This window comes from Pygoscelis adeliae, unplaced genomic scaffold (assembly GCF_000699105.1).
Source record: "Pygoscelis adeliae isolate BGI_AS28 unplaced genomic scaffold, ASM69910v1 Scaffold242, whole genome shotgun sequence".
NCBI lineage: Eukaryota > Metazoa > Chordata > Aves > Sphenisciformes > Spheniscidae > Pygoscelis > Pygoscelis adeliae.
The window spans coordinates 95,096-112,946 of NW_008824369.1; the positions used below are offsets into that span (position 1 = coordinate 95,096).

At 41.4% G+C, this 17,851-nt stretch overlaps 1 protein-coding gene across 1 annotated transcript in view; it reads left to right on the top strand.

Moving 5' to 3' along the window:
- Nucleotides 1-917: 917 nt before the first annotated feature.
- Nucleotides 918-17,851, top strand: part of POLR3E (polymerase (RNA) III (DNA directed) polypeptide E (80kD)) — a 25,739-nt gene continuing 8,805 nt past the window's right edge. The window contains exons 1-17 of the mRNA XM_009319986.1: nucleotides 918-995; nucleotides 2,135-2,185; nucleotides 3,381-3,458; nucleotides 4,979-5,094; nucleotides 5,418-5,500; nucleotides 6,229-6,336; nucleotides 6,811-6,860; nucleotides 7,159-7,284; nucleotides 7,853-7,938; nucleotides 8,982-9,026; nucleotides 9,111-9,202; nucleotides 9,964-10,084; nucleotides 11,671-11,752; nucleotides 14,179-14,238; nucleotides 15,248-15,405; nucleotides 15,677-15,741; nucleotides 17,315-17,811. Coding sequence (XP_009318261.1) covers nucleotides 960-995; nucleotides 2,135-2,185; nucleotides 3,381-3,458; nucleotides 4,979-5,094; nucleotides 5,418-5,500; nucleotides 6,229-6,336; nucleotides 6,811-6,860; nucleotides 7,159-7,284; nucleotides 7,853-7,938; nucleotides 8,982-9,026; nucleotides 9,111-9,202; nucleotides 9,964-10,084; nucleotides 11,671-11,752; nucleotides 14,179-14,238; nucleotides 15,248-15,405; nucleotides 15,677-15,741; nucleotides 17,315-17,811 — 1,854 coding nt within the window. The 5' untranslated portion in view covers nucleotides 918-959. The remainder of the gene's footprint in view (nucleotides 996-2,134; nucleotides 2,186-3,380; nucleotides 3,459-4,978; nucleotides 5,095-5,417; nucleotides 5,501-6,228; nucleotides 6,337-6,810; nucleotides 6,861-7,158; nucleotides 7,285-7,852; nucleotides 7,939-8,981; nucleotides 9,027-9,110; nucleotides 9,203-9,963; nucleotides 10,085-11,670; nucleotides 11,753-14,178; nucleotides 14,239-15,247; nucleotides 15,406-15,676; nucleotides 15,742-17,314; nucleotides 17,812-17,851) is intronic.

The window sequence follows — 17,851 nt, forward strand, 5'->3', positions numbered from 1 at the left end:
GCTTTAGCTGAGGGATCATTTTTTATTCAAAGGTCTGAACCAGGCATGACGCTGACTCCAGCACTGGATTGAACATGATGACTCTTTGTTCTAGGGCACCCAGTCCCCAGTTAATATCAGAGTCTTATTTTCTTTGGCGTTGGTGTAGTTATGAAGTAAAATCTGTTGTTCTGATGATTTCAAAGGACTCCAAGAGAGGACAATAAGTGTATTTTGGAGCTCTCATTTAGCAATATGGTCTGAAGAGAGGTAGGTCAGGAGACAAGGTTGCAACATGTCAGGTAGATGAAATCAAGGTCAGCACATTTGCAGGTGGGAATATTGTCTGGGCCCGAGCACAGGGTTTACAAAGGCTTTTTTCTTCTCACAGCTCTTTAGCTGGAAGCTTTCTCCACTACCTACTTTCAAGGAATTTTTCTGAGAAGGGACACTAGTGAACCGTATGGCACTGTCCCTAGTGACAGTGACGACTTCAGTGGCAGTTTCAGAGCCTGCATGTGCTGACTGACCAGCCAGTGCACTGTAGATGTGCTGGCTGGAAAACCAGCCACTACCTGTGTGTTGTGGTTACGTGGTATATAAAAGATACACTTCATGGAAGTACAGAAGGCCTGTCTTTCTCTCCGTAGAGCACTGATTTAGTGCTCTCTTTCTTACATAACTGCTGACTTTCAGAAAAGTTACAAGAACTTACCTATTTTTGAGACATTTGCTTGTCTTTTAAATTTGGTGGCAGTTGGTCAAGATTGTGGAGTATTAGGGACCTGGTTGTGCAAACACATACATTCCTTCGAAAAACAGACTAAACAGATTACCACTGAAAGGAACCAAGTTAACTTGAACAAATACTCTAGGCTGCATATGGTACGTGGCACAGATGTAATGACTCATATGACATTTCTGTTTTCTTTCAGGTTGTGCCAAGGAATAAGCCAAGAAAAAGCTTTTTGTATCCTAGCATGGCAAATGAAGAAGATGATCCAATTATACAAGAGGTAAAAGTGCATTGTGGCAGCAGTGATTGTACATGAGGCTTTTTTTTATTACTATTCTAGTTCCCAGCATTCTTATGTTGCTGAAAGAATGTGTCATCAACATCAGTGGTTGTCTGATAACCAACGGCTTGCTCTGTGCAAGGAAATACGTTGTGTGGGCCAAGTATATGGCTCACGGTATCCATTTTGCCAAAATAGTAGTGTCCATGGTGGCAGATTCAACTGAGGTTTTTCACCCTTTGTAATCTTTCCATGTCAGAGCAGGAACACAGGTGGGGAACTTGCTTCTACCACTGTGTGTTCCCAGTGACTCTATTGCATGTCTCTGAGAGCTGTAAAAAATCGGAATGACTTTGATAAGTTAATATCTGTTAAATATGAAGCTAAAATGTTTCATGCCTTCTGCTAAAACAAGCAGTTGTGTTCTGATTCTGGAGTTCTTTAAAGGACTGCTACGTCCCAAAGAGTAGCCACAGTGCCCTGTTGACTTTATGTCTGAATTTACACACCAGAAGTACAAGGAAGGGCAAGCTCCTAAGGAGAAAAGCCACGAGAAGAGGAGCAGGAATTGTCAGGAGTATATCTAAAGGTATCTAAAATGGTAGCTTCCGTATGTGATATTCATGAAACATCTGTGGATTTTTGGTGCTGGTGGCAAAATGCTAATATTGAATCAGATTTGGGATGTGGGTGTCTCTTGTCTAATTTAGAAAGATTTTGTGACAAAATACTAGTAATGATGTTACCTTTCAGTCATACTGCCGAAGAGAGAACTTCCTCCTCTTTCTACAATTGTGATAACAGATTAACTTCAGCCCTTCGAAAAAAAACTTTCCTCTTTCATTTCAGATTTGTTTGCCAAGTTTCCTTAGAGAGAAAAAACACAGCTAGAGCCACTGGCTGCTGCCTCATCATAGTGGGTTTTTTTGTTTGTTTTTTAAAAAGACCAACTGCAGAATTTCATGTCAAAATCAGCAGAGAGGAGACCTTTGAGAAGAGAGTCATGAATGTGTTTTATGTTAGAGTTTGTAATGAAAAGCTAAAATTGTCAGCATTTGAGCTCTAGGGATTGTACTTTTATCTGAGGCTACATCAATTACAGCTGGTATCTGATGAAAGTTACTTGTTTTGCTTTTTAGATTGATGTGTTCCTGGCCAGAAGTCTACTGGAGAAGCTGTATCTGTTTCAGGTATTTCAGTTAACTTTTATGCAGTGATAGTTTGTTTAAAATAAATTAAAAGAGTAGTAACTTTCCTTACTGCTTCAGCCTGCCAAGATCTTGGATATAGGCAAACCTGTTTGGGTCTCAGTCAGTTGAAATATTTGGTATTAAATCATTGCCAAGAGAGGAGTGGTCATTTATGGCACAGACTTGTCATTAAATCACTCCCTTTAACTACCCTAAGGGAGTGCTTTTAGTAGATGATGTCTTTTTATTGTGGTTTGGATAAATCTGCAGTCTCTTAGCCATCTTCTGTCATCACTGATTTCTGCCATTTTTACTAAACAAACATTTCTTTAGGACTGGCCCTATTTAAAACGTCATCAGTATTCATAAATCAGTGCGAGTCATCAGAAGAGCCCCCTTATGTTGTGGAGATAAAACTAGCTAGTGATTGAAGGTGGAAATATGTTAGGAAGGTAGAGGTCTCTTTTCCATTTTGCCACTGAATTTCTGTCATCATTTTATCCTTGTGATTCACTTTTCCCACCTGGAAAATGGGAAGCCTTTTGAGGCTGTTGGATGAAATGTTCATTATAAACCAGTGATGCCCGCTGGCATGCCCACTGCCTCCTGTACAGATCCTCTGCATGGCACGTGCCAGCAGAGCATGGCTGGAGACAGCCAGACACGCTGGACCACGCCGTGCAGCCTTGCCTCTGGGATACCCACAGTTGCTCCATGTCAGGAGTGAGCATTGGTTAGTGATGGGGCCTGTGGGTGTTCTGGAGAAATGGCAGCTCTGAGCAGGATGCTGCTATGGCTGGAAGATTTCATTTTGATACCACACTGTCCTCTCAGCATTCCCAAACGGTTTGGAAGAGAGACCCATGTGGCTAAATCTGGGTCTGGTGTGCTGACTAGCTACATGTGGCCCAAGTCCTGTAAGCTAACATTACTTGTGTAAACCCACAAATATTTTACTTTTAGGTAATAACTCTCCAGGGAGTTAATGCTGAGGGATGGGTTTTTAATTGCTTCTAACCCTTCCTTTTTCTGCTGGAGTAATGTGTAGTACCATTTTCTTGTGTTATAGTTTATTGTGGTGTGTGAGGGGCGGGAAGGGGGTTGCGTAGTGACGAAAGCAGAGGACTGAGGGGAAAGCAACAGGCTTTCTAGGTCATACTTTAAATGAAGAGGGTTTTATGGTTTTGTTTTCCAGTATCCTATTCGTCCAGCTTCCATGACATATGATGATGTTACACATTTATCAGCGAAGATAAAACCAAAACAGCAAAAGGTTGGTCATCGTTTGAGTCCAGTCTGTAAAAGTTGTTTTATGTTGTGCAGAATGTACTTAAGAAGAGCACATTGTGCTATTAAGCTGTTATAACTGTGCAGCTACTTGCAGGACCAGATCTCTGTGCTTGGAGGTATGGGGGAGTCTTTTCATTGTGTCTGTAAAGTAGAGTTTAGAATAAGAGTATTTTATAAAGAGAGGAATTAAAGTAATGATGGAAAAGCCACTCTTTTAATATAAAATAGTCACTCAAGGAAACGTAGTTACTAATGTAATACAGTCTGTAGGTGCTTGTGCTAATACAGCTTGATTTAGAAGGTCTTTACAATATTCAGAAAAGGGTTCAGCTTTGGAGGCAAGCTCTGTCTTTGTCAGCGCGGGTCTTGATTTCTCTCTTGCCTGGCTGTGAATCATCAGCAGTCCTTTTGAAATCAGTGGGGTTGTATAGGTGGTGAAAGTATAGCCAAAGCCAGAATGATTGCACTTGCTTGCAAATGTAGCCCAAAATTGTGGCTATGATTTCAAAATACCATATGTAAAAACTGCGGAAATAGATGTCTGTGATATTAGGGTTTTGTTCTGGGAAATTGTTAAGGAGACTGCTTGTGTGAACTTCGGAGTTAGGATGCATGTTATGTTCAGGAAATCTTCTATTAAAATTAGCAAACATTTGCATTGTAAGCCCTGTGCAGACTTGTAAATCTGCCGTCTCATCCAGGGACTTGTAACTAGGTCAGTTCATGAGTAACGTAAAGGGGAAGAAAAAATGAGGTTATAGCTGTGATATACAAATTTATAAGGGCTTTGGCACACCCTGAGGAAGAATATATACTGTATTGTTATAGTATATAAAGAGAAATGCTATGCAGGAAAATGCTTATTTTTGAACATTTGTCTGAAGTTTAAAGTTTGAGGGGGGGAATAGTTCTTGTAACTAAAAGCTTGGAGCTTGTTTCTGTACTTCGACCAGTGTAAATCACGAAAAACTATGAAGTCAGTGGTAAGTGCTGTAGTCTCAAACTTACCAGCATCGAGGCCTTTGCCTCTGAAGAGGGCATAGTTACTTTATACTGCTTGGTACCCAAACTAGAAGGAAACATACATTAAGTTTGAGAGATTCTGAATGGATCCTCAGTGATGGGGAGTCTTGCAGGATATTGCTTGTGCGCTTGATCTGTACTGATAAGTAAACTAGACTGATAATGTAGTGGAAGGTATCCAACAAAGTGAAGGTGTTTTTCAGGGCTGCCTAAAGAGCTCTCATTTCTCTGCTCCCATTCATTTACATGGGAGTTTATATATCTCTAGCCTATTGTTAAAATGTCCCCATCCTACAAAAACCCATATATATGCTCAACTTTATGCATGAGGTTTGCCCCATGGATTTGAATGATGATGCTTACGTGTTTAAATTTGCTGTAAAACTATGGAAATGTTAACAAGGGTGGTGACTGAATTTTAATTGATATGTTTGGGGTTCTGTCATGGTAATTAGCTGTCTTTCCTTTCATATAATTTAGGTTGAACTTGAAATGGCCATTGATACTTTGAATCCTAACTACTGTCGCAGCAAAGGAGAACAGATTGCTCTCAATGTAGATGGCACATGTACAGATGAAACGAGTACCTATTCCTCGTAGGTGTCCTCTTTGCCTTCATTTCCTTTTTGTGGTGAGCATAGATATATGTATGTCCACCAGGGCTTCAAGGAAAGGTGAGAACAAGTGGCTGTACAGTTTCAGGGGGTGCTTTGGACACTGTTATATAGCAAGAATTCTTGGAAGTAATCTACGGGTTTTGGCATCCTTCGTGAATTCTGAATTGGAAACAGAAAGATGAATATATATATTTGCTGCAGTTGTTGATATTCCATTTTGAGAATTGGTGATTTCAGACCTTTAACATCTTTATGCCACATTGCCTGTAGAGTACAATCTCACAGCATTCATCTGTCTGCAGGAAGCTGATGGACAAGCAAACTTTCTGCTCTTCACAAGCTGCAAGTAACGTTTCCCGCTATGCAGCTGCTGTTTATAAAAAAGGTAAGTTTCTTTTGCTTACCCCTCACATCAGTGAAACATGCTCGTTTCAGGGTTAAAATAAGACCTGTTTGGGTTTTTGTTTTAGCCTAGGTTTTAATTGACTGATGCGTCTTATAGAACAGAAAAATTTTCCTTATCAATGCCCCCAGAGTCCTTGAGAAGGTCTAGCAAAATCGTCAATATTATATCAGAACACTGTGGGTTTGTAGATGCCTCTAGGATCTTAACAGTACATGATGGCCTGAAATAATACACATTTGTAGCATAAATTTATCATTATTTATATTGCTATCTCCATCTAATCGTCTCTTTCTCATTTTCCTGGTCAACACTTTTTGCACCTCTCTTGTCTTCTAATGTCATCACAGAGTTTTGATCTGAGGATCATCTGAGATGAAAATATGTATATTGTCTTCAGTGATGACTATTTTACTATGAGTCTCCTGAACTATAGGTCAGGAGACCTATCAGAGCCAGAATGTGGCTCTCTACAAGATCTGGTTTCAACACAAAAAGGAAAGTAACAGATAGGTCTTGGTCTTTCATACTCCTCTGAAATCCTGAGCACTGGATGAATTTTTCACTTCAATCCCTTTTTACATTTTACTGTATTAAATATTTATGTTAAATTGAAGCTGTGCCTTTACAGAGATAGGGAGATAATGAAAAGTCCTGTCCTTGTGCAGTGGAAAAAAACAATTTTAACCAACGTTAATTCTCTTTTTCAGGTGAACTTCACCTGACTCCACTACATGGAATTCTTCAGCTGAGGCCAAGCTTCACCTACTTGGACAAGGCTGATGCAAAACACCGAGAAAGAGAAGCTGCTAATGAAGGTAAATGCTCCAAAAGTTGTGTTTTCTTTTGGGAGGTGAGATACAAGTTCTCTCTATAATTTTGCTGTTATATTCTGAAGGTGTTTATTATAGCAACATACTGATTATAAGGCCATTTCTCAGATTGTTTCGCTGATCTTATTTTCAGTGTAGCTGCATAAATGCTTTCTTTGGCACAGTGTGGGGGATTGGCAGAGGGATGGGAAGTGGTGGGTAGTGTCAAAGAGCAGCAGTAAGGAGCGTGTCACTACTGCCACTGAAAAGGTGCACTGCAAAGCTCATGGGAGCACTATCTCCTATCATAGGAGCAGTGTGGTGCTGTCATACATTGCATAGTTTGGCAAGCTGGGATTGAACCCGTGGTTATGTAGCTCCTAGTACTGCTTTCTTCCTGCCTGGGCCCCCAAACAGTTACAGGTTGGCTTTGGCTCTTTTACTCCTGTGGTATGTTTATTCTGTTGTGTTTTTTGGCAGGTGGTGATTCATCCCAGGATGAAGCTGAAGATGATGTTAAGCAAATTACTGTATGTCCAAATTTCCTTTTTATGATAGTTCAGGCAACAGTTCACAAGAAAGCATGACAATTCACACCCAAATAAAAGGACAGGAAACCTCAGCTAGTCTTGGTGACCCTGGGCTTGGGAGGGGGGAAGCAAGACAGACTTTCACTTGTTGCACAAGGATAAAGTTGGCACTGACAGCAAGGGGTGATTCATTTGAGCTAGGGCCCCGAGCTTGTGTTACGTGTGTACCAAATAAATAATGCAGGTGTTTTGCTTCAAGGATTTGGGGGCTGTATTGAATGATGCCCAAATCTTCCAGGTACGATTCTCCCGCCCTGAGACCGAACAAGCTCGTCAACGACGTGTTCAGTCCTATGAGTTCCTGCAGAAGAGACAAGCGGAAGAGCACTGGGTTCATCTACATTATTATGGCTTTAAGATAGGTGTGTGCTGGCTGCTGAGGAGGCTGCCTGGGCCTGAAGGTTCAGCCAAGTCTAGAACTGTTTTAAAGTCTGGGCCCATGGGAATCAGGCAATCATCAAAAGATAATGAAGAGAAGTAGGTCTGTAGGCTTGAACAGACCCTGCAGTGCTCTCTACCTCCTCCGCTGGATAATGCTTTGGGGTCTCCGTGCTGGAAAAGGTTTAAAACTGCGAGCTGGACAAACATAAAAGGGGGGCCTGAGTACAAGAATCACTCAGGTCTCGGATTATGAACTGGACTTTGTGAAAGACTTGGGGAACCCAGTCAGTTGAGTGTCAGAAATCCTGTTTGTCTGACCCATGTGCATATCTGTCAGGAGATTTTGAAGTCATAGCAACAGAAATGTTCCCACATCACGTGAACATCGTTCAAGAAAGTGGAAGCAGAACATCAGTTAGTGAGGTGGAACGCTTTAATGATGCAGTAATGACAGAGGGTGGTCAGAGCTTGGAATGAGGAATCCAGCTCTCAGGCATTTTGTATGTTTTCAGTATGCGGTAGTGACTCTTGTTTTTTTCCCATATCTCCAGGATAGCCGTTCTGAACACGAGCGCCAGTATTTATTTAGTCAAGGTCATGGCCTTGCTGAAAACACGGAATTAATTAAATCTCCCAGGTAATGGTTTGATGGTTTCCTGCAGAAATTGCAGTAATTTGTTGGGATTGTTTTCAGAGTAATAAGCAGGTATATTCTTTAAAAGTCTGACCTTTGATAATTCTATCCATGATAAAAATGGAATTGTTTAAAAAATACAGAAACAAACTAGCCTTCAACTTATTCAGGTTGCTTTCTTTGTTTCCCTGTACTCTGAGATTAAAACTAGTTGTTTTCATTTGGGATTGTAGTGTCTTGTACGTTATCACAACCCTGCATTACTGGGACTGCAAATACTGTAAAGGAAAGGTAAAACAAAAGCTCCTTCTGGTTAAAACAAATTAAAACTCTGAAGTCAATAACTTCCATTGTTAGCAAATCTTATAAAACTTTGTTTTGTGATTTGTGAGAGACATCTGAAACTACTTGAAACTTGTTCAGTTTTGTTTCTTGGTGACTGCAGCTATGCAGGGATCTTCCCATGATGCAGTCAGTACTAATGCTTTGCTGTAATCTGATACAACTGTCGCCCAAGTAATAGGAAAGTGGCAGACTCTCTCTGTTTAATGGTGTGGGTGTGTTTTTCTTAACATTTAACATCTCAGTGGAACAGTGCTAGGTGTTCTGAGAAGCCTTTTGGATCTGATTCTTTCGTCGCCGACACTGGTGATTACATGGGTGGAAAAGACTTTTTGCTTGTTGCTGGCCCAATTCTCTCTATCTACAGGACTTCACATGACCCCTCTTACTCCTGTGTCAGAGAACCTGCGTTTCACATGTTTACTCTTGCAGTTCCTCTGTTTGGACACCTCTTCTGTACAGAAGAGCTGGGATTCTGAGTGCCATTTATTTCATACCTTCTCTTTGGGCAGATGAATGTCAATAGCTTTTACTAGTACTGAATTTACAGAGAAAGATGGGAGAGGAAAGGGAAGAGCTTTCTTTTCAGGCTAATGTTTTTGTAGATTCACACAAGTAGGATTGCTCTAAGCAAGAAATAACTGTACTTAAACCTGGGAAGTCCCAAGACAAGCATTTTAAGGATGTGTTTTCTTTTCTTCTAGTGAATATTTAATGATGCTGATGCCTCCAAGCGTAGAGGAAGAGAAGTAAGTGTTTGTACAGAATGTTCAAAGTTCATATTGGCTGGATGCTCTTTCTCATGGGCTGCAAATCTGCTTGTTTATCTGCAGTGACAAACCAATGGCTCCGAGCAATGTGCTTTCTATGGCCCAGCTGAGAACTTTACCCCTTGCTGATCAGATTAAGATCCTGATGAAGAATGGTTTGTAGCTTTTGTAATACATTTGCACTTTACTTTGTGGCTTCTAATTGCCTCAGATAAGGTACCTTTCCTAGTAGTACCAGTTCTGTCACCCCACCAGACAGAGTCTGTCTGTCTCTCTCATTCTGTGAAGAATCCAAATTCCTAAGGCTGGGCAGAGAAGAGCTGTAACAGCAGATCTGACTGCTGATCTGTATGTTTTCAGTCAGTTTACTCTTAGAATAATTCTTAATCTGATGATAGCTTTCTGGATACATCTGTTTCAGCAGGTGTCTCCTGGAATGTGGGATCTGAGCATGAATCCTAAGTTGAAGGTTAATGCAACAAGCTGCACTTCAGCATTTAGTGGGAAGTTTTCAGTAATACACACTTCATGAGCGTCATCTAGGAATTTTATTTTGTCTCTTCAGAGTTAATATCTGACGAGAGCAAATCCTGAGGACTTTGCCTCAGGAGCTTTCTGTCTTGTCAGGTATCTCTGTTTCCAAATCTTGCCAAAAGCATAGATCTTTTTTATTTTATTGATGCATTAATTTGGGACCAGTTAAGCTAATCAACTTTGATGCAACACTAGCAGATACTTTCAGAACAGATGATGACTGGGGGGGGCGGAACTTAGTAGAACTTAGGTTTTGGGTTTTTTCTAAGATATAGCTTTGACCATGAGCTTCAACATGAATCATAGTATTCTAGATTTATAAATCTATGTCTGTATCGTGCACTGAAGAAACCCTTAATCTGCTGTGTATTTTGCCTTTCAGTGAAGGTCATGCCATTTGCAAATCTGATGAGTTTGCTAGGCTCTGGGACTGACTCTACGGCAGTTCTCCGCTGTATACAGCAGGTGGCAATGCTGGTCCAGGGAAACTGGGTGGTGAAGAGGTATGGCTCGTCTTTGTTACTGGGACATGGTTTTCTGCTTTAAGGAGAGGATCAGAACAATGGATTTCATATATTCATCTTCCTTGTGTCCCAAAGTAGCCATGTTCTTAACTCACAGTACTGTAAAATCTTGATTTAATGTTTGGTGCTTTTTAGTGCAGTCAGATTAATGCAGTCAAAATTCAAAGGGTTAATGTTAAAGGATAATACTTTAGTTCCTACCCCAGCTAAAATTATAGCTGAGCAGTGATGTAATCTGTATTTGCGTTTGAGTTATGTCTGGGTTTTGATGTTGTCTTCACTCATGTTTTGTGAGAGGACTGTCCCAAATTCTTGCAGAGATTAGTGTCAAATATAAATACAGAAAATTAAACCAATCTCAGCTATAGTATTTCTTAGCTAAATTCAGTCAAAGAAAGATCTTTGTGCTTGCTGAACCTTGCAGCAATCAGCGGGTGCTGCTCTTGTCAGCTGAAAGCTACCCTCTGGAAGGCATTACCTGCTTAATAAATCAAGCGTGGGGTACTGAGCGTACCCCGTGAAATGGATTCTGTATCATCCTCCTGTTTATTAGGATAAAGCATGCCACTGGGAATTGAAGTCTAAAGTGCAGTATGATTTTTTTTTTTTACCTGGGTGGAGCACTGCATGCAGAGAATTTATAGTATCTGGAATAGCTCTCTGTGTTAAGATGAGTGGCACCAGCTACCAGTCCAAGTCTGTCAGCAGGATGTGTTTCAGCTATTGTGATACAGGCCTGTATTAACAATGTGAACAGTTTTTACAGTAACCCTTGCTGTCCCTCTAGCCATTCCAGAAGGAAGCTGGAAGCAAGTTAAAAGACAGTATATTAGCATTCAGATTGATTTTATGTTGTAGCTGATTCTTTGCTACTAGTCTGGGGAGGATGTGTATATCTCTGGTAGATGTGGCATGTTTGGGATGGTTGGGCACAGAGCAGCACATGCACACATCAGAGCTTTAAATGGAGAGGGGACCCATTTCTTTGGTCTGGGCAGGATCAAGATCATGAACCTGGGTTGCCTTGAGGCTTTGGAGACCATGCTAATGAATGTCATCCAGTTGATCTTGCAAGCAGACAAGGACACAGGGTGGTGTTGGTCTCAGGGCTGTTTGATTCGAGCGTGACATTTTGTAGCATTGTCCTTTTAAGCCCTTGATTGCTGGGAGGGAAATAAAAAACACTTATGCCCATTTTGACATTTGGCTAAATGCGGCCTTCAAGGCCGCGTACCAGGTTAGCCTAAGCATTTCTTAGGATCATTCTGGTCTTGTTTACACCAATCCAAGGGAGGATAGGCTTTGCAAGAACAAAGCAGAGCCTGTACCTGTGTTGCACATCTGCCAGCCACAAGGCTATGCTTTGCTGGTGTAAGCCTTTTTGCACTAGTGTAATTGCAGTGATGTAATTACACCAATATTAATTCTTTTAATGAAAACCATGCTTTGGATAAAGGTATAATTTAACTGCAGAACAGGGAGGACATGTTTGTTATGTTAATCTTCACCAATGCCATTTTTCTGGAGTACCTAGTAACTAATCCATCTTCCTTTTTAATTAACAGTGATGTCCTCTACCCAAAAGATACTTCTAGTCCACATAGTGGAGTCCCTGCAGAAGTGCTCTGTAGAGGGAGAGACTTTGTTGTAAGTATAAAAGTGTTTGTTGTTTTTAAAGGAAAATGCAGATGAAGTTTGCCTGAGAGGCCACGGCATTGCAAAACTGCTGCTCTACTGCAATAAGGTGTTTCCTCCAAAGAAATTATTTGTACTTTAATCCTGAAAGTGTTGTTACAAGTCTGTCATGGGAGTGTTGGTGTAGATTGACATTGTGGCTGGCTGGCAGGTTCAGATCATCTGTCATTAACGGTATTCATCACTGTCCAACACATGCTGTAGAGCCACAATGCGGGGCTAACAGAAAAGCCAGGACTGGATAATAAAATGCTTGTTTCTCCAGATATATTTTCATGGGCTTAGGACTGTGAGGTCTCAGGAGGATAGTGTGTGTAAGCCTTGTGCTCCCTGAGCAAGCACTGTTGATCTTTGAAAAGGACTTTATTCCCCAGAGCTGCTAATCAGTGAAAGGACTTTGTTCCCAGGCACCTTTTGTGAGCGGTAGCTGCACATGGAAGTTGAAATGAATACAGGTCTTGTAAACACACACGTAACTACAGCAAAAAGGAACAACCTCTGCATTGTGTTTATTTTCGCTAACCACGGAAAGAATTAAGTTCCTAAGTGGTTCCTAAGTTCATATTCAGTTTATGGCTTCTGCCCCGTCAAAGAGGAGCTGATGAGTGCATTGCTCTCATTTTTTTCGGTTAGACCTGACTGTTCCCCTTGTTTGCAAAGTTTGTTTATGAGATTTAGCTCTGAATAGGAGCAAGCTGTGCAAGAGACTTTAAGGATATTACAGTACTAGTGTAAGATAAAACTGATGGTAATTGAAACTGACTTTTTAGTGTGTCTTGACGTCTGCCCAAGACACTGCCATATGGAGACCTGGATTCAGGTGTGACCCAGTGACATAAGTCTTTAGGACACAGCAATTAGGTGACACGTCGTGCATAAAGTTCAAGGGACTAGAAATTATGCTCAGTTAAGTAAGCGGTAGTATTTTAGCGATTAAAATGTAAAAATAAATTATTTACATTTGAATTATGTCAAATATACCTTGCAGAAATGGATTTGTGTTAATCTTAAAGGCAAGTAATTTCCTGATTAGCTTTACAACAGGGAAGAAGTTGAAATATTAGCAAATAGAAAGCATCAATATTTCTGGCTTTCAAACAAAGTGAAATGTCTGGTCATAAGGCTTAGAAACAGTATGCAATGCTGTATTGCATCTGTGGAGAAAATGTGTTCTAGCTTAAAAAGGGAACTTTATTTCCCTGTGCATATTTGTGTAAAGTAATTAATAAGGTTAAAAAATATTTATGGCCAGTAGTGACTTTTAGTGTCCACCTGTTCCATGCTGTACTTTGGGGAGGAGGAAGAGCAATTTGTGTCTTTTCTGAAAGCTTCTGGTTTTTTCCCCAGGTTCTCACATAATAAATTCAGAGGACGTGAGTACCATTGGCTCTAGTTGAGGGTAAAGTGCCTAATGAGAAATGGCTGCCTCAGAGTTGTGTGCGAGGAGAGCTGATAGCTCTACTTCCTTTGGACGGCAGCTTCTTGTGCTTTAAAACAGAAATGCCCTGTGTCCTAAAGTGAGCGTGATGGGTTTGTGTGTTTGTGGGCAGAGAGAAGCTGAATCAGAGAGAAGGATGCATAGATGACATTGTAGGGCAGGTAGAAATTGGCAGTAATGAGATTTTTGAATTCTTCACAACATTATTAATACGCACAGACTAAATGAGGTTGTAGTCTATTTAAACGGAGACAGGAAGAAATCAAAGGTCATGTTCAGACAGTGTTCTGCCCAAGTCCTCATGTATCCTGTTAGCCTGCTCTCAGCAGCTGCCTCTCAAGATGTTAGACCTTCGGAGCTGCTCTGCAGAGCACCTAGCTTTTCCATTAACTGGGGACAAGTATGCGAGTGACAGGCCATCTCAGCGTAGCTGTAAGTGACTGTGATGTGCATTGAAGAAGGGAACGGGCACTTTCTAGGAGGCTGTGTGCTGCAGAAAGGCAACAGTCATCAGCCTCTACAGGCCCCTACATTAACAGAAGTGTTTCTTTAGGTTGATGATTAGGTAATATGAGAAGTTGAGCCTCAGGTGTGACTTCTGGAGTCCCAGCATCACTGCAGTGGATCTTTTTTTTTTTTTTTGAAGCTAAATGGACTTTTGAGTTCAAGAGATTCTTCATAGCTTTTGTGGTCACAGGTTCACCAAGGCAAACCATGGACTCTCAAAGCTTTTGATACTGTGTTCATGGCCATTTGAGGCCAGAAGAGGCCAGAAAGTGTTTTCCCACTACCTGGTTGAGAATCACCTACTTCCACATTCTTGAAAGGAACGGGGTTTCCATTTTTCTGGTAACGTCATTGAACACGGTCATTACTACAACTTCGGTAAAGCAACTACTAAATACAGTTACTAGGTTTTTCTCTGTTGTTCCCTTTGTAGATGTGGAAGTTCACACAGGACCGCTGGGTTGTGAGAAAGGAAGTGGCAGCAGTTACAAAAGTGAGTGATTTTTTTTCTTCCTAAATCAGAAGTTGGTGATACGTGTTGGGCATTGTCTGTAGGTCGGTAGTGGGTGCTGCTGCAAGCCTTTTCTCAGGTTCACAGCATCTGCATTACTGCTGACTTGCAGTGTTGCTCACCAGGCATGCCTTCACTTTGGAACAGCTATAGATACATGCTCTTTGTAGAAATGTTTCGAGCAGCTCCCACAGTTACCACGACTCCACAGGATATGACTGTCCTTGTAGCTGAGCTACTGGAATGCATCTTGTTCTCTCATCTGTTTCAGTGGAGAGCCGGACACAGTTTGAATTAAGCTGACTGATCGTGCACCAAAGCAGATGAGTGCTTGTGCAGTCTACACTAGCTACTCTGCTTTGGGTGTGTTACAAAAGAGCAACTCTTCTGTGGGCATTTGCCAGTTGTCAATATTGAATGAAAGCCTTAAAGCAACTCAGGCACCTGAATATTCTGTTAAAACTGGCAAATGAATGAGAAGCATTAAGTAAAGAGGACAAAAAATCATTTCCTTAAAATGCAGTAAAATGATAAAACACGAGTCAATTTATGCACAGACCATCTATTTTTGGAATGTAAGATCCAGTGCTGCTTAAAAGCTATGCATGTGTAGGTGCAGCATGTCTGGCCTGCAGCTCTAAAATAAGATTAACATTGTACAATATGCTTCTCTTCACAATAGAGTCTTTTCATCTCAGTTTGGAAACTCCCTTTTCTTCACAAAACATGCCATGAGCTATTTGACACTCAGATGATTAATCACCACTGCTCTCTGAAGTCCTGTGCTTTTAACATTGTGTGAAAGTGTTGGTGCTGCAGAGAAGGATGAGTATCTCTGACTTAGCTGGGTGTGTATCCATGGCGGTGCCCCATACATACCAAATCAGCCCAACTCTTCCTGTCTTATGGAACAATGCCCATTGCTGCATGGCTGCATATGTCCTATGTAAATTGACTTCCATATTATTTATGCTTTTTCTTTTTCTTTTAGCTTTGCCCAGAAGATGTGAAAGACTTCCTAGAGCACATGTCTGTGGCAAGAATAAACAAAGGCTGGGAGTTCATGCTCCCTTATGATGAAGACTTTGTTAAGAAGCATCCAGATATAGTTCAGAGGCAACATATGCTGTGGATGGGCATTCAGGCCAAGTAAATGACTTGTTTTATTTTGGGGAATAAGCTAAAAACAGAGAATTATCTAGTACAAAGTTTCTGTAGACATTGATAGATAACGTGATCTGTGCTGCCTCGAAGGTTTCCCCCTCACAGTCACCAGGCAGTGGTGTGGTGTGGGATGTCACCGCATCATTCAAGTCATTCCTGTTCCTTGGCTCCCTGGAGAAATTGAGTGTTCTAGCTAATGGCTAAAGCTGGTATAACAGCTGAAACTGTCCTGGTATATTTTATCTTTGTCTTTCAGATTAGAAAAGGTCTATAATCTCTTAAAGGAGCACTTGACACCAAAGAAACAAGAGGCACAATCAGGTAAATGGAATTGTGCTTGGATCATCTTGAAGCACATGCATCCCTCCATATTCCTGGGTGATGTTTTGGAGTTCCTCTCTGGTTTTGAACGTGGTGGGGACTGATATTGTTTTGTTTGATATTTTTCCTTTCTTGCAATTTCATCTGGATTATTTGAGACAGATCTTGGTCTTTATGAAGATCACTGATGTTGGGGTGACACAAGCTTACTGTAGCATCCTTGTAGCAGAGCAGGGAGGATTCCTTGGCACTGGGGACTCACTATTTGATAGCATAAAATCAGCTGGTTCTGTTATCCACTTCTTCATTTAAGGCAGCTTGTATGGTGTAAGGGTGTAAGCAGCTTCTGAAGAGAGGACAGGGTCAGTGCACAAGTAATTCTCACCTCTCAGTTTGCAAGCTAATGTGCACGAGGTGATTTTTTTATTTCCCCTGATTTGCACTGGGCTCTCTATGGTGTGGTTGAGGGCTGAGCAATTAATGAAGAATGTGTTTGGCAGGGGGCTGTAAGGAGGTGTGAAGCTGTCTCTTTTTGACATCCTTCTCTACCATGGATGCCATTGAGAATATTAAAGTGGTTGCTCCATAATCCTAAAAGATTGTGAAAACTTGAGATTCCAGAGAGTTTTAACTAGGCATTTGGCTCATTGCCAGACACTGAAGCCAATGAAGAGTGTAAGCAGAACTGTCAAACAAGCATATGAATCCATTTCAATACCCTGTGTCTGATCTGCTTGGAAGGATTAGGTGTTGGGTTATTTGGAGAGGATTAGCAAGCCTAACAGCAGAGAAGATAACAGCATGTGTGCTGTGCATGCTTTTGCCTTAAACACAGCACTCCTTCCTTTGGCATTGAGACTGGATTCCTCTGCTGCCAACATGACCCTTTCTTTGACCTTTGGATAGCTGGGTGTGGAGAGGACACAGGAAGAGGTGTAGGATTGCATGGGAAAGGACTCCCTTCTGTCCCTTTCTCCCCATCACTGGGTAATAATACTAAGAAGAGGGTCTCAGATTCTCATCCTGTGCACCTCATGGTGTTCAGGTTCACTGTTAACTCCTTCAATCTCCTCGCTGTACCTATAGGACATCCTTGTGCTGGCTCTGGCAGTTGCTGCAGCAGGCCCCACCAGCCACTAGATACTCTAAAAAAAAAAAAAAAAAAAAAAAAACCAAAACGTTGTTGGGCAAAGAAGCATTTGGGTGACAGGTAGAGATGTGTAAGCAGTCTGTATCCTGGTTTCCTGATTTGCGGAAAAGGCCCTAGTGATTGAACAAGTGCACTTTGTCTTTGCTTCAGGTTCCTTGACTGGAACAGCCTTCCCCAAGCATCTGGCTTACAATTGTCAACATGTCTATCTTTTTTAAAAAAACAAACAACACCTCCCCCCCAAAACATCGAACCCCCCCAAAACTAAAGTAAAATCTAATCAACAAACTGGGTTTATGCCTTAGATTTCACAAGCAGATGATGTTTTCTGGTTTTATTTCACTATGAGCCCTTCAAGAAACATTTTGCAAGACTGGAGCCCTGGTTATGGTGAGATTTGTAGTATCTTTTGTTTCTTGCTAGCTCATCCATTGCTGGTTTCTGGGGAGCAAAGGGTCAACATGGCTAAAGCAAAAGTCAAGCAGAACTATGGGCAGCTGGAGAAGGAGTTCCAGAAGCAAAAGGCGGAGATGAAATCAAATGACACCTCAGCCAAGATGGATGTTTCCAATATCTGCATTAAAGAGGAGCCTGTGAGTGATGAGGAGCCAATGGATACCTCGGCTTATGAGGGCATGAACAACGGCATTGTCAATGGCCTCCATGCGGAGGAGGACTCCACGGACTCTTTAAATGGCCACTTGCCTGGAGGCTGCATTGACCGGGTAGCCCAAGAACTGAAGGCATTTGTGTCATCAACATTTAAGAAACAATTTGTACTCACCCTGAGTGAGCTTAAACGGTTATTTAACCTTCACTTAGCCAGTCTGCCTCCAGGACATATGTTGTTCAGTGGCATTTCGGACAAAATGTTACAGGACACGGTGTTGGACACTGGCTGCAAACAGATTTTGGTGCCTGTAAGTATGTTTTTCCCTTGCTGTACTTTGGGGAGGAGGG